This window comes from Engystomops pustulosus, chromosome 5 (assembly GCF_040894005.1).
Source record: "Engystomops pustulosus chromosome 5, aEngPut4.maternal, whole genome shotgun sequence".
In the NCBI taxonomy this organism is placed as follows: Eukaryota; Metazoa; Chordata; class Amphibia; order Anura; family Leptodactylidae; genus Engystomops; species Engystomops pustulosus.
The window spans coordinates 60,401,579-60,417,375 of record NC_092415.1 but is presented as its reverse complement, the minus strand read 5'-3'; the positions used below and the strand labels follow the sequence as shown (position 1 = coordinate 60,417,375).

Below are 15,797 nucleotides of genomic sequence, written 5' to 3'. Positions count from 1 at the left end.
TCTTGTTCCAGCTTCAATGTTCAGTGTGTGCAGTCCAGTGTTCAGCACCAGTGGGAAATGTAAACTGAGAAATACCACCAAACCAGGCGACGGCCCAGACAAAAGGCCTTTCACCTTCATCCGTCCTGCTAAATGTCAGCACACATCCTATATGTACAACTACACAGGCAGAGGCTTATTCTTGATGATGAGATGTGGCAATGATGAAGCGTGGGCGAGGGTGGCAAACCTTCACCTGGAAAGGCTTTCTTTACATTACAAAGTGGAGCTGATGGCAGTGCCCCCGATGTCACCTCTGTAATGCTTCATCCTGGGTATAAAATGTCTTGAGTATCTTACCTGAACAGAGACCAACAAAAGGTTTGTCTTTCTGCGGAAGGAAGTTGCTACTAAAACATTTGTTCTGATGATTCCCGTCTATGCATGTGAGAGGTTGGTATACAGACAGGTGTGTGCCCCCCTACACCCCCTACAGACAGGTAGGGGGTGTAGGCAGACACTTATAAAGAGATGATGGTCATTACCAACCTACATCTTCACTATAACTACTGGACATGGCAGACGATGGGAAGCGGTAGCGAGGATAGTCCTGTATCACAAATGGCTTGTAGCGTACATTAATTATGTTGTAGATGCACACAGAGAGAGTAACACTTTTTATCTGCAAATTATTTTACCTAAAGCAAATTTTTTTACTTAAATATATGATATCACCAGAGCAAAGTTGGTGCAGTCTTCAGTCCTGCACTTCATGCTGACACCTAGGTGAAAGAAAGCTTCTAGAATAAAGGGTGTTTCTATCACACTATTGCCTGTATGATCTGCCATGTAATATGTGAAGGGCCGGGGTGGTGAATGTAAATGATCTGGCACGTGTGACCTGACTCTACTATTTCCACTTTCGGGCAGCGTTACAATGGTTATTCAAGGAGCACTTCAGTAATTTGCTTTACCTATACAGGCTGCCCCCGGTTACGTACAAGATCGGCTCTGTAGGTTTGTTCTTAAGTTGAGTTTGTATGTAAGTCGGAACTGTATACTTTATTTTTGTAACCCAAGTCAAACTTTTTTTGGTCTCTGTGACAATTGGATTTTAAAAATGTTGTATTGTCATAAGAACCAGGATTAACAATAAAGCTTCATTACAGACACCTGTGATAACTGTTACAGCTGTTTATTGTAGCCTAGAACTAAAGTACAGCAAATTACCAATATCCAGAGGTCCCTTTGTAACTAGGGGTCGTATGTAAGTCAAGTGTTCTTAAGTAGGGGACCGCCTGTAGTATATAGATCAGCATCGGCTTCATGAGAATTATTCATAAATTGTAATAGATTTTTTTATGAAGGTGTAATAGGAATAACTACACATAACCTGCACAAGAATATCTGTGCGTTGTCTGCTTTGTGTGCAGGATTCTGGCGTTTCCTAGACACTGGGGAAGAGTGAGTGCAGCAAGTAATGGATCAGAAAACACAACCCCTTTAACACATACTGTTGAGTCTTAAAGGGGTGTTCTGGGTTGTTTAACTCCTATTGACTTGGCTAATAAACTATGGACTATAACAACGATAAATAGAAACTTACATGTTCATGTTTAAGTGTCGCATAACTTTCTCACACAGCTGAAACTTTGCGTTACCTGAGTGATATTTGGGGTAACCAAGCCTGTCCCTGTGCTGTGCACCTCCCTATGATTGTGTGTAGCGGCAGGCTTTGTCTTCGTTCATTGCTTGTAAATATATCTTCTCAAATCCCAGGGTTTCCAATTACTACCAGAAATTCCAGCTGTCTCCATTAATCAGGTTTCATAGGGAAAATCCCAGCAGTCCATAAATCCTGCGGTTAATGGAGTTTTCCTGCAGGTTGTGTTTGTCTATCACAGGGGAAATGACTACAGATGAACCTACAATGCAGATGCATGAACTGGAGGATGAGCTATCCCTATCCCTACTGTATGTATTAGATACAGGACTTACAGGATGGGGATGCTCCCTGATGAGGATCTTAAACTCAGGGCCAGTCCTGCAATACACAAGCCCCATATGGATGGACACCTAGTAATGCCCATTACCGCTGTGCTGGGGCTACTTGGAAAATTAACACATGCTTAGGGTCACTTTTGGGAGTTGCTTTGTAATTGATTTATTAATAACCCTGTCCACTCAAAACTGCAAATCAATCCATCACAGGTTAATATACCGCCAACACTGTAAAGTACTACATAGTGGGCTTAGCTGGAGGACACATTTCTCCTATAAATACCTGTGCAGTGACAGGATCAGGAACCTACCGGACTGTGATCCCTCCTGCTGACTCACAGCACATAAAATACAAACAGGTATCACAAGTGAGTCAGGAACTGTACCAAAACAAGTGACGGTAGCAACCTGGTACAGTGCGTAGTACATCCAGAAGTCAGTGGAATGTCACATTGGGGTTAGAAGATATTACAGGGTCCTTCTAGAGAAGACTACTGACCACGAGTTTGTGAGAAGGTATCTAAGCTACAAAGTGTTCAGCTACAAACTATATTTCAGTAGTTTATCCATTACTGTTATTTACAGAGCACCATTAATTCCATAGTTCTGTACATTCAGTAAAAAAACCTTTTATTCAGCTTGGTTTCTCCCATCAATACAGTCAGTGAGGTGGGAGACCAGTCCAGCTCTCTCCTGCCCCATGACAGCCGCTATGTCCAGTAAATCCACCCCTCCGCACGTCCCCTGTTAATGTCACAGCACTCGTGTTTGAAAACTCTGTGTATGCGCAGTGTTGCTTGAGGCGCTGTGCGGCTTGTCCATTGCTGTATCCAGAGCTGAACCGCTCATGTTTGAGTAGTATGAGCTAGCCACACTGCGCACGTGCTGAGTTTTCTAATATGAGTGCTCTGACATGAGCAGGGGACAGAGCCAAGGGATGTATGGAGGGCCAGTTGTACTGGAAACAGTGGCTGTGATGAGGCAGGAGAGAGCTTGACTGCATCAATGAGAGAACCCGCGATGAATAAGTGTTTTTTGAAGCAAAGCTGCAACATACAGAATTCACACAGGTACCATGAAGATACAATTGGTCATCTAGAAGATACTGTTGGGGGTTTATAGTGTGGTTCTGTGGCGACAGGTTCCCTTGAGGGTGCGGTCACACATTCCCTTTTTCAAATGCAGTATTTGGAGCCATAATGGGTTATCATTAAGAAGTGCTACTCCACCACTCCTGGTTTGGGCATCAAAAACTGCATCTGAAAAACGGAACATGTGGACCCACGCTTAGTTAAAAGTCTTAGGCTGGATGCACACAAATCGTGTAGCCCCTGAAAATGGACCCGTACAATGATCTGATCTCATGGACTAAAGACATTGCACAGGAATATGATGCAAAGCCCCACAAACTGGGTCAGGTTTGTGGCAGGTTTTTCGGCTAAAGTAAGCCGCTCCTAGTGCTACCCCATTTTTAGCAGTGATAAACTGATAGTTTTATCTGAACCCTCCAATAAAGCTAGCAGACACTAACATGTGGTACATCTAATCTACACCAGGATCAGTGTGCTTGGTTTACAATCTATCATCCAGGTGGTAGATGTCCTTTAAGCTTCTCAATACAAACTGCACATTTTATATTGGGGATTGGTATGCGTGACCTACTCTACACCCCCTTAGATGTCTATTCTTGTTTTCTCCCTTTCATTTCTATGTAACCCAGAGAGATATAGAAGGACTGGCAGTGGAGCTCTCCACTCACTAGAGGGACCTGTAGTGCCGTCCTTTCCTCACTTTCTAGTCTGGCTTATACATGTTGTTTCCAAGTTTATGAATGTCAGGTCAAACTATGTTTTAAAGGGAGTCCACTATCTCCCAAATCGTTCCAACATCAAAACTGTACTGTAGGGTACTTTATAAGCTTCCCATACGTAAATTTCCCTTTCCCGAGAAATCTTGTCATTTAAAGGAAAACACAATTTTAATCTATATGTAGAGGAGCTTCTTAGTGCCCCAGGGACAGGGCCTGAAACTGTTTCCAGAATTGGAAAACTTTTGATATGTGGCTCGAAGAGTATTAAGAGGAAATTCTCATCTTCGACAGTGCTCCCATTCAGTTGCAGTGCCACCTTTTACCACTCACCTCTGTCTGTATTCGTAGGCAGGCAGTGACATCATGTTGTCGGTGTGTGCTCACGCTACAGCAGCAGTTACAGGCTGTAGTAGATGCACGGCTGTCAATGTCTGCATCTGTATACAAACATGGGCTGGCTGTAACGGGCAGATCGGCAGCTCAATGGAAGTACTGGAGAAGCCACCCCTCCAGGAGCCACATACCAGTTTCATCAAATAAATGTTTTTTTTTATTTGACTAAAATTTTTACAGTTTTTCAATATATTTTTCTCAATTTTATAGCAAAGATCTTTGCTTTAAATGACTTCAGCACATCTGCAGCCAAAGGACTCGCACTGCTCTGGTGTGATTTTTGTCCACTCTTCTCCCTATCTCTTCCACAGTTCTGTGACTATTGTAAGTTTCTTGGCCATAACTTTGTCACCAAGGATTTTCCAGAGTGTTTGTTTTCCATTGGTATTAAATCAGGAATCTGAGCTGGTCATTTAATTGTTTTCGATGTTTTTCTGTTTCAAGGAACGGCTTTACCCATTTTGCTGTGTGGCAGGGGGTATTGTCCTGCATTAAACTTTCTGTCTGAGTGAAGATCACAAAGAAAGTTGCGCGTGTTGTTGAAGCTTCCGAAACACACTTGCCTTAACTCCGGGTCCAACTCCTGCTGCTGATAACTTTCCCCAAACCATGACCCTTCTTTCACCACCTTTCACTGACTTTACACAATTTTGGTTCAATCTTTCCCCAATTTGGAAGAGCTTGGTTTCCCATCAGAGCCAAATTATATTAAATTATTATATATTAATTATTATAATATATTATATTATGCTATGTAAACTCCACATGTAAACGCAGCCTCTGCCTTTCAGGGTTGTGAACGAGTGTTGTGCTGTGCCAGAGTCCTATGATTCCCTGAGCCCACTTGTCCAGGTGGTGCGTGAAAGCAAAAGTTACCTGACCTTGCGTACCACTATGGGGTGCTGAAGGTCCCAGGCTGCTTTACAGTGTTTTCCCATTTAATATGTCATAAGTATATTAATATCCTGGTTGCCCAACCTTTCTTTTATTGCTGTTAAAACCTCATTTGCCTCTTCCCTGTGAGTGTGTTTTTTCAGCTCTGTGTATATAGATAAGTTATAGATACAGATTTATATGCTTAATAAGGTGTATTATTTGGGGTTCCTCATGGCAGGTGTATAACGAGAAACTCCTAGTTTTATTGTCCTGATAAGTTATAGTTGTGATATACTTTATTGCACAGCCAGATGTTATATTCCAGTTTTTGTTTCATTTAGTTTTTACCCTTTTGCAGTCTTGAATCCTTTTTGTGGGGGCACCATATGTATTTGGAGCTGGCCGTTCACCTTCAAAAGTTGTCGTCTCTTTTATCTATCCCAAGCACAGTAATATCCGTCTTGTCCAAGTATGCACAGTAGATGAAGTCACTGCTAATCACCTGGTCACAGCTCATATCCAAGAGAAACGGAGGGTAGGACTAGATTTAAAGTGCCTGATCCTTCCTTTTCCCTGCAGCATATACTGTATGGATAAGTGTTTGTAATATAGAAATACAAAATCAAAAGGTCAATACTAGCTTATCCCAAAGGGGTCTGAAGGGGTGGAGATCAGGGTTATGTAAAGGGTGTTAATTTTTTTTTCCATAAAAAACACCCCCAAGCCTTCATGTACATTGCTTTGTGCACAGGGGCACAGTCATGCTATAACAGAATAGTTCCTTCCTTAATCATTGTCCTAATGCTTTGGTAAAGTAAAGCATTAAAGCGTAACTAAACCTTTTAAAGCTAAGGTCTTGTATTTCTAAATCTAATCGAGCAGGGATAAAGGTAAACTGTAATATACTACATTAATTAAAACACCTTCTCTGTACCGTTCTGCTTCTTTCTCCCGTAGTGAGCAGTGTAACTGAAAGCCTTCTGTTCTCAATCATTAGCCTCCTTATCTGTCTAAAGTGGATGAACTTCTTTCCATACCTAGAAAATATTTCCCTTGATGATTCATTTCTGTGAGGGAATTATCCTATCCGAGGGCTATCATAAGATAATGCATTTGCTGAAATATGGAAGAAAAGACACAGTAACATCTTTCTTTAATGAACTGTATTAATGAAGTTTACACTAAATTTACAGTTCTCTTCTGCACTATTCATTCATAACATTTTAAGATTCTGCTTCCAGAGTCTAGATGGAATTGTACTTTACACTACTCCTTGTATGAACAAAACCATAATGTGCCATGTAGTAACCCAATAGCACGATAACATTCATTCCGCTGTACTAGATGATAGTGCAATGACTTTGTTTATCATTCCATTGTTTTAATAGGGTAACTAATAGTGCCAAGAAGTGCGAAGAATCATTAACTTAATCTGTGGCTTTCGTAGAAGTACAAGCACACATGTGACTGAGTACAAGGCCATGACCTCTACCTACCAGTGCATGTTCAGGTTATTGTCTCTACATACATGAAGGAGGTTCTGGTGTAAACTGAAACTATTGGTCTTTCCGTCTCGGAGGATAATATGCTTTAAAACGAAAGCCATTTCCTTCACAAGCCACAGTGAGAGAGAAGAGGGTGGTAGCAGCTCACAAGTCACACAAAGCAAGTGCAAGTAGGAGTGGGAAGAAGTGCTTCTATCACTATACAGGGTGTAGTGCCCATTAGCATGCAATGTTCCAGATAGATAGTGATCATGAATCTACTGAGGATTCTGAGGATGACTCTGATGATCAAACGGGGACCTCCTCTAGTCTTCTGGTAAGTTTTCTATATCGCCTGGGATGCTACATCTCCGCAGCCATTTAGCTTTGTGTGTGTTTGGAATGTTTTCCAGGAATGATCTTCTAGGAATTTTTATTTTCTTTTTAATCAAATTTGGAAAATTATTTTATACATGAATGCACCCGGGAGAAAAGAAGGGAAAAGGGAAAGTATTTCTTTATCGTTTTATAAACCAAAAAAAAAGTTCATTGTAAAAAAATAATTTGATAATGTTGTTTAACTCTGTCCCCCAGAAAAAAAAAATCTTTCTGGATCTATTAACCACCTACAACAACTTTTGCGCTCCTACTTTCCCTCGGCTGGCAATGTACATATGGTCTGTTAAAAATATGCAGAGCCTGGGGAACAGATCCATCGATTAATATTTATTCCTAAATCTCTGATGGGCACATACATGTCCATAGTCCCTGCAGCATATACTTGACTAGCTAATAAACGTGCTGGGAGCATAGAAGCCATAATTATTTAGTTACTGAGCACCATTAATTTCATGGGGCTTGTATACATTATATTAGGAGGAGAGCATATGGAAATGCCAGACTTCCCTGAGGTTAAACTACCCAGCCAGTGAGGGCTCTCCTTCTTTGAGGGAATTTCCTCTTATTTGCTCAAGTGTCACAAAATTGTCACCTTAAAATAAATTGAATATACCATAGTTGAAATGCCAGCCATTTTTCTACAGTAAGGACTGGAAAGTATGGCTGCCAGTCTCAATTAAGTAGCCTTTGATAATTCTTGGGGATTGTAATGTTAGTGCTGGTTTGTAGTCTTGTATCCAGACCTGGTTTAGTACCATTTTTTTGCTAAAATGCACAATACACCTGTGCTTATAACCTAGATAATATATGGAAAACTGAATACCGACAAACAATGCAACTTTACACTGGGCGCCAAAACTATATTGGGTGCAACCAAATGTTCCAAACCAATTATGGCACTTATACTATGCTTGTATATGCTGGCATAAATTGCAGAAAGTGTCAATGTGTTCGATACCTGTGGGTTGCTTTTACATATGGCTCTGACTGAAGTCAAAAGAAACTTGTGGCTTGTCTCATACAAGCGAAGAGATAGGAGTGTGCCCTGGGAAGCGGCTACTCAGTGTGCGATCCAATTAAGTCTGGATGGAGACGCCCCTTACTACGGAATGCTACACTAGGCAAACTAGTGTTTGCGTTTCAAAGGCTCTTCTGCCTTCGTGGGAAACCCATCACTTGGATTGCTACATTATAAGCGCGGGTGTATTATGTATTCTAATTTTAAGTTGGGACAAATTACGTTTGTACTCTTCATATTCGGGTGCAGGTCACCAGCTGTTTCTTTTCACACATTTTTGCCATTGACTACTATGCCAAGGGTTGTTATACTGTATATCACCATTTTTAATGGGTTGCTGCTGGCAAAATGCCTTCCTGGAGATGTCAGGAGTAGCCCCCGAAATCATTAAGCGAGTTGCTCCAAGGGGCACATTCTTAAATGGGTTATTAAGTCACTTCCAATGCGCTACAGCTCCTTTTACTGATCTGAAGTGGCTCTGCACCTGATGGTCTCTGTATTTGCTGGTCCATAACACAGCCCATTTCTTGTGGGCCAGATATTGTATAAGCCCATTAACTTCTTTTACAGTGACCTTATTTTTGTGGGAGGCTATGCTAGTGGGTGCAGAATCACAATGTATGGAAAGCAGCATCACCATCAGGGACCAAGACCTAGCAGTGCCTCTACTGACTGAAGGTTTTGAGTTGCATTAGGTTCTGTGCGCTACATTGGGGTGTCATGGAATGAGGGAGTTGAGGGAGAATTTGTCTGTGTGTGGCTCTCTGAAGAGAATTCCTGTGGGAGGGTTGAATGAGGGAGTTGATAGAGATGTAGCCTGTGTGACCCTCAAGAGAAATCGGGTTCCTTTTTCACCCCTCCCTCAGGAATTTTCTTCAGCAAGTCACATACAGAAAACATCTCTCTCAACTCCATCATTTCTGAGGGGGAATAGGTTTAGCAGTATCAACAGTCAGTTAGAAGGTGGCGGTATCCATTTTGTACGCTGAAGCTCCTCTTGCCTCAGTGACTGGCTCTTTAGTAACAGAGGACATCAAGAGTGTTTTGAGCAGAATTGTGGCTCTAATGGTCTGATAATGGCTCTGCTATGGATGGAAGGAGGGATTAGTGGAACATGGATAAAGAAATATAAAAGGTACTGTGTGTTATTTGTGGGAGGAAGCGGGGTCCCTGGTGACAATTTCCCTTTAATGGGATGAGATGTTGACCTATAGTGTTTTGGGTCACATCTCCCAGGCTACCTAATGCTCATTCTGAAACCGCTAACATGTCTACTTTTACTTTCACATTGAGTTATGCAGACTTAAAATGTTCTTAAGTTTATTTTATCCGCCTCCACTTTCTTTCTCTGCTTATCAGTTCCATACATGTGGAGTGTGTGCTGGCACATCACTGTGTTTCACTTTGCCATGGAGTGAATGGTTTTAGCGGTTTACATGTGTATAGCTGCCACTTCCAACTCCAAACTTTTCCTAGCTTCAAAGTGAAACCTGTATAGATCAAACCATATACTGCACTCTCTGTAACCTTGTATTTTCATATAGCTTAGACCCAACCCAAAGAAAATAATTTAAAAAAAGACCACATAGTAAATTCATATATAAATTTTGAGACGGGACCCGGTAGCGTTGGAAATTTGATGGCAGGAATTTGTTCTTTTTAACCCAGTATTATGTTCACCTGGGATGTACATGCAGCAGACTTTGTCACTGACCTAGTGGACCTTATGCGCAAAATTGATCCCAATGCAGTAAATAATGCTATCTAAATGTAGAGCAGATGTGACTTTAACCACAGTACTTGTCAATTTCGGCTGACAGGTTCTCTTTAAGGGCTTACTGTCTGTATTGAGCATAACAATGCAGGATGCTTTGGGACAACATATCAGATGACAGTGTACTGTGATGCTCTTATCTATAAGATACAGTACAGCTGTGTATCCACTTGACTTCTGGACAACACAACTGATGGTCCCAACCCCATCTATAAGGCAGGAAATCCCACTTATTAAACCTGACAGGGCACCTGTGATGTGAAAACCATTTCAGGTGACTATCTCTTGAAACTCATCAAGAGAATGCCAAAGGGTGCAGTCACACGTTACAGTTAAAACTGCATCGCAATTAGTTTTGAGGTGGTTTTAGGTGCAGTTTTGTCAATTTCACAGGTGAAAGACATGAACTGAATGGGTGAATTTGATTTTGAAGGAGAAAGCTGTTCCACAAATGTCATTCACCTATTGATTTGATGTCTTTCACTTGTTAAAATAAGTAATACCACCTAAAACCAACCCAAAACTAATTGCGATGCAGTTTTAACTGCGACGTGTGACCGCACCCAAAAGGGTGCAAAGCAGTGATCAAAGAAAAAGGTGGCTACTTTGAAGAACCTAGAATATAAGACCTATTTTAGTTGTTTCACACTTTTTTTTAAAGGGGTTGTCCGAGTTTAAAAAAAAAAATATATGTGGCCGGGAGCGGGCTGCCTAAAACAATAAAGCTATACTTGCCTTCCGGTGCCCTCCGGTATCCAGCGCTGCTGTCGCTCCGGTCTGGTCGCCATGTAAACAAACATGGCCGCCGGAGCAGCGCTGCATTCAGCTTCCGGCCGGACCCGACAACCTTCCGGCCCCCATACACAATGCTGTGTATAGGGACGGATAGGCATACCCGGCCACGGTCGGCCGGAAGCTGAATGCAGCGCTGCTCCGGCGGCCATGTTTGTTTACATGGCGACTGGAGCGACAACCCCTTTAACCCCTAGGGGACACAGCCTATTTTGGCCTTAAGGATGCGGCCCCATTCTTCAAATCTGACCTGTGTCACTATAAGTGGTTATAGTTTTGGAACGCTATGAGATATCCAGGGGATTTTGAGATTGTTTTCTCGTGACACATTGTACTTCAAATTAGTTTAAAAATTTGGATGATATCTTTTGTGTTTAGTTATGAAAAAAAAACTAAATTTGGCAAAAATTTGGAAAAATTCTTTATTTTCAACGTTCTAAATTCTCTACTTTTGATGCAGATAGTCATAGCTCCCAAATAAATTCATAACTTACATTTCCCAAATATCTGCTTTACGTTGGCATGGTTTTTTAAGATTCCACATATTTTACTAGAATGTTATGAGGCTCAGAATTTAGGTATCATTTTTCAAATTTTTTGTAAAATCACCAAAACCTGTATTTAGATGGACCTGCTCAACTTCTAATTGACACTGAGAGGCCTAAATAATAGTGGGACTCGTAAAATACCCCATTGTGGAAACTACACACCTCAACGTATGAAAAACCACTTTTAAGAAGTTTGTTAACGCTTTACGTGTTTTATAGGGGTTAAAACAAAATGGAGGTGCAGTCTGCAAATTGAAATATTTTTGCACAATACACTCATTTTGGGTGGAAAATTAAACATTTACAATGGATTAAATGAATAAAGGCTCCACAAAGTTTGTTACCCAATTTCTCCCGAGTACACGGATACTCTATATGTGGTGGTAACCTGCTGTATGGGCGCACGGCCGGGCATAGAAGGGAAGGAGGCGCCATCCAGATCAGATTTGCTATGTCACATTGTACAGGCTATAATTTTTTTCTTTTTTTAATGTGGACCTATAGGGGCTTTTTTCTTTTGCCACATGAGATGCACTTTTCTGGTACGTAATTTGGGGGAATCTATAGGCTAATTGGTGAGATTTTATTAACTCTTTGTTGGTGGAGGAAATGAAAATCATCACTTTTCAGGAAGATTTTTATGGGTTTTTTTTTTTTGGCTGTTTACCATACCATAAAAATAGTATATTATTTTTATTCTATGGGTCGCCACGATTACAAAAAGACCTCATTTATATAGATTTTTTATTCTTTTCCCATTTTTAGTGCATAAAAAGTAATTTGGCAAAAATGTTGTTACTTGTAGCATCACCGTCTTTCATATGCATAACTTTTTTATTTTTCGCCTCACAAATCTGTTTAAGGGCTTATTTTTTGCGAGAAGGATTGTTCTTTTTAGTGATCTTATTTTAGAGTGCATAACATTTTTTAAATCCCTTTTTAGAGCATTTTTATAGGGTATTAATTGAAAATTATCTTTTTTCTGGAGCTTTTTTTTGTTTTGTTTTTTACGGGGTTAACTTTGCGGATCTAATAACGATTCTGTTTTATTATGCAGATTGTTACGGACGCAGGGATACCAAATATGTGGGGGTTTTGTGTATTTTATTCAATTGTACTGAATAAAAACCAATTTGGAGAAAATCTTGTTCATTTTAGCATCATCATCTTTTCATATGCATAACTTTTTTATTTTTCGGCTGACAAATCTAGTTAGGGGCTTATTTTTTGCGAGAAGAGTTGTTCTTTTTAGTGGGCTTATTTTGGAGTGCATAACATTTTTTAAATTACTTTTTAGAGCATTTTTTTTATAGGGTATTAATTAAAAATTATCTTTTTTCGGAACGTTTTTGCGTTTTTTTTTCTACGACGTGTACCGTGCGGGTCCAGTAACGATTCTGTTTTATTATACAGATTGTTACGGACGCGGCAATACCAAATATGCGGGGTTTTTTGTGTTTTTGTGTTTTTTATACTTTATTAAGTGTTTTTATGGGAAAGTGACATTTTAGGGGCTTATATTTTTATGTATTTATTTTTTATTTATTATAATGTGTAGTGTTAAGTGTTTTTGCATATTTTTACTTATACATACTTGAACTTAAACCAGTGATGCTCTGATTACTGGTTTAAGTCCAATACACTGCTCTACAATACTATTTTATTGTAGAGCAGTGTAAACTGTCTGAGCAAGCTTGGAAACCATGGAAACCGGGCAGCTCCGGGGCACATGCCAGTCCTCGGAGCTGCCCAGAAGTGGATCGGATCCCCCGGTAAGCAGCACGGGGGATCCGATCCACAGCGCAATCACCCTTACACGCCGCTGTCATGTTTGACCGCGGCGTGTAAGGGGTTAACACCCGCGATCGGAGCCGGCTCCGATCGCGGGTGTTAGCTCAGGCTGTTAGCTGTACTAGACAGCTGACAGCCGATGCTTCTGGTACCGGCTCCGTTCGTGAGCCGGTGCCAGAAGCAGGACGTTATAGAACGTCCCCGTGCGCTAAGCATCTAGCCCCGGGGACGTACTATAACGTCCTGGTGCGCCTAGGGGTTAAGTATATACTTCCACATGTGATAATTCATAGTTTTGATGCCTTCAGTGTGCATCTACAATGTTTATGAAAATACAGAAAACTCTTTGAATGATAAGGTGTGTCCAAACTTGTGGTCTGTATATGTGACCAAAATCTTGTATACAGAGTGTGATGTCAGATTTGGCTTCTATAGTTCTCTAGATCAAGGACACATTAAAAGTGATCTACCTCTGGATCTATCAGTCATTGGCTTGTATGGCTCTTCTCTGCACATTTCAGGGTCTCCCTTGAAATAATATTAAATAATTTTAGTGCCCTTGTTAAGAGAATTCTTTCTTTCCACCAGCTACTACCCACTAGTGAATAACTGTATGATTTGTAAGTAAGTCACATGTATCAACACTTTTTTGTTAACTTTGATTTCCAGTAATGTGTAACATAGAATTATCTATGTGTAGTAAAGTATGAATGTCCTAATGCCCCGGCAGTAAATGCCTTCCTGATGGGAACAGGTCCAATGACACATGACACTGTTATTGTGGCCTTTGGGTTCATGTACATTCTTTGTCCATGTATGCTAAGTAGTAGAATATTTTGTGACGCTAACAATGAACTTGGAAGGTGGTGTCCTTAGGACAGTAGTTATGACATTTAATAAGTTTATTGTTATGGATATCATTAATGACAAATCTGTTACTGAACTTCCGTAAATGTTTCAGTGTAGAGACATAGCTGAGTACTTTATCATATGGAAATAATGTGAGCGATTTGGAAATAACAGGTTTAGCATGTCCTCTCCAGGTTGTTAATGGACACCTGTCATCAGGTCTGTGTCACTTGTCCTGTCACTACTACCTGTTGGAGCAGCTCACAAGGATCCATCCCAGCCTTTATCTAGTCAATTCATACATTAATCATTCTAAAATCATCTTTTCTTTATTATGTAAATGAGGCTGGTCACATGGTCAGAGGCAGTGATGTCACTCCTGTTCCCCCTCCCCTCTCCTCCCCCTGCTCATGTCTGTGTGTAATGTATAGTAAAGCATTGCTAGTGTCTGGGCTCTATCTGCTGACATGCTCTGTCCTCCTAATACACATGTGATAGGTACTTGTGTAGCTGATGTCCGTCTGACATGTTCTGTGTATTACAAAGAGTGACAGGTTCTTTGGATTTCGTGTTATAGAATAAGAAAAATTACACAGTCAACAATATTTAAAAGGTTTATTGTAATACATAAGTATATAAAGAGTTAAATATCAAATATTATACTCACAACACTGTCAACTTTCATTGATGAGCTCCGGCACACAAAATCTTCATGGGCTTATCAACTTACAACTCTGTCCAGCATCATTGATGACCTTCCGGCAGGTAGGGGGCTTCACGGATATTCACCAAGCAGTAGAATGACAGGTATTGACAGGTATCATCAGGTCTTGAGACGTCCCACAGAGATACAAACCGCAACAGTATATAGCTAGCTCTCAATTCTCTCAAATCTACCGCTAGGTGATAGTACAGAGGTTTTATACCCTATGTCTGCGTCACCAAACTATATGGAAACACATGTGTATGCACCTGTGTTTCTCATTATTCTCCTAATGGTATGGTTTCCCATGAAAGTGGCCAATTTTCATTGGAACGCATCCCAGAAGATGGACGCATCCCAGAAGAGAGGCACATCCCAGCAGGTGTGTAATACCTAACAGAGTGCCAAATAAGGATAAGAATATTTCAAACTTAACAAGGATGAGAATGTCAAATTTAACAAGGTTAAGCTATGTTGATTTGGGTTCATTCACATTTGAAATAAGGTTACATGAAATGTCTTTTATCTCAAGAGCAGACATGTTGTATCTTCGACTTCATTTTGGTTTTCCATTACAACGTGTGAGACAGACATCAGCTACACAAATACCTGACATGTTCTGCTATACACATGTGAGAGACACAGACATCAGCTACACAAGTATCTGACATGTTCTGCTATACATGTGTGTGAGACACCGACATCAGCTACACAAGTACCTGACATGTTCTGCTAGACACATGGCTGCATCCTGGAGCAGTTGTATCCACACACAGGCTGCAGGCTATGTGGTCGCCAGCACCAGGACATATAGAGGCATCACCAGGAGTGTCACATCATTATACAAGCTGTCAGTCATTTGTATAGAAGTATCTCATACGCACACAGGCTGCAGGGGGCGCCAGCACCAGGAAGTATAGAGAGGAGCCAGCACCAGGAGTGTCACATCATTATACAGGCTGTCGGTCCCGTGTATAGGAACATCTCATACACACAGGCTGCAGGGGGCACCAGCACCAGAAGTGTCACATCATTATAGAGGCTGTCAGTTAAGCACTGGGGGGTGTGGCTGTGCCTCCCACCCATGAATAAGCTGGACAGCTGAATAAGATAATGATTCATTGGACCTCTCGCAGGTCATTTGCATAAAGCTTTAGTACCTGGTTGCTAACGTTTATAGGCATGTAGAGGGGCAATGAAGGGGTAGGGGCAATGTTTTCTAATGGCAGTTCATGAAAATATATTTAGTTTTGCTGGTTAATTTGCATGACAGGTTCTCTTAAGGGTGATGGCTTCGTCTACTCTACTGCCTTCCACTGCTGGGGCTTTCGCTGCCCTCTTCACTCGGACAGAAATCACTTACATCCTTCCTGTCAAAGC

At 40.9% G+C, this 15,797-nt stretch overlaps 1 protein-coding gene across 2 annotated transcripts in view; it reads left to right on the top strand.

Moving 5' to 3' along the window:
• LPIN2 (lipin 2) overlaps nt 1-15,797 on the top strand; it is a 61,088-nt gene that overhangs the window by 5,281 nt on the left and 40,010 nt on the right. The window contains exon 1 of one of the 2 annotated variants that reach the window (XM_072152127.1): nt 6,662-6,880. The exons of the other annotated variant lie outside the window; for it this stretch is intronic. Coding sequence (XP_072008228.1) covers nt 6,794-6,880 — 87 coding nt within the window. The 5' untranslated portion in view covers nt 6,662-6,793. Of the gene's footprint in view, nt 1-6,661; nt 6,881-15,797 lie in introns of those variants that run through there. 2 annotated transcript variants of the gene reach the window in all.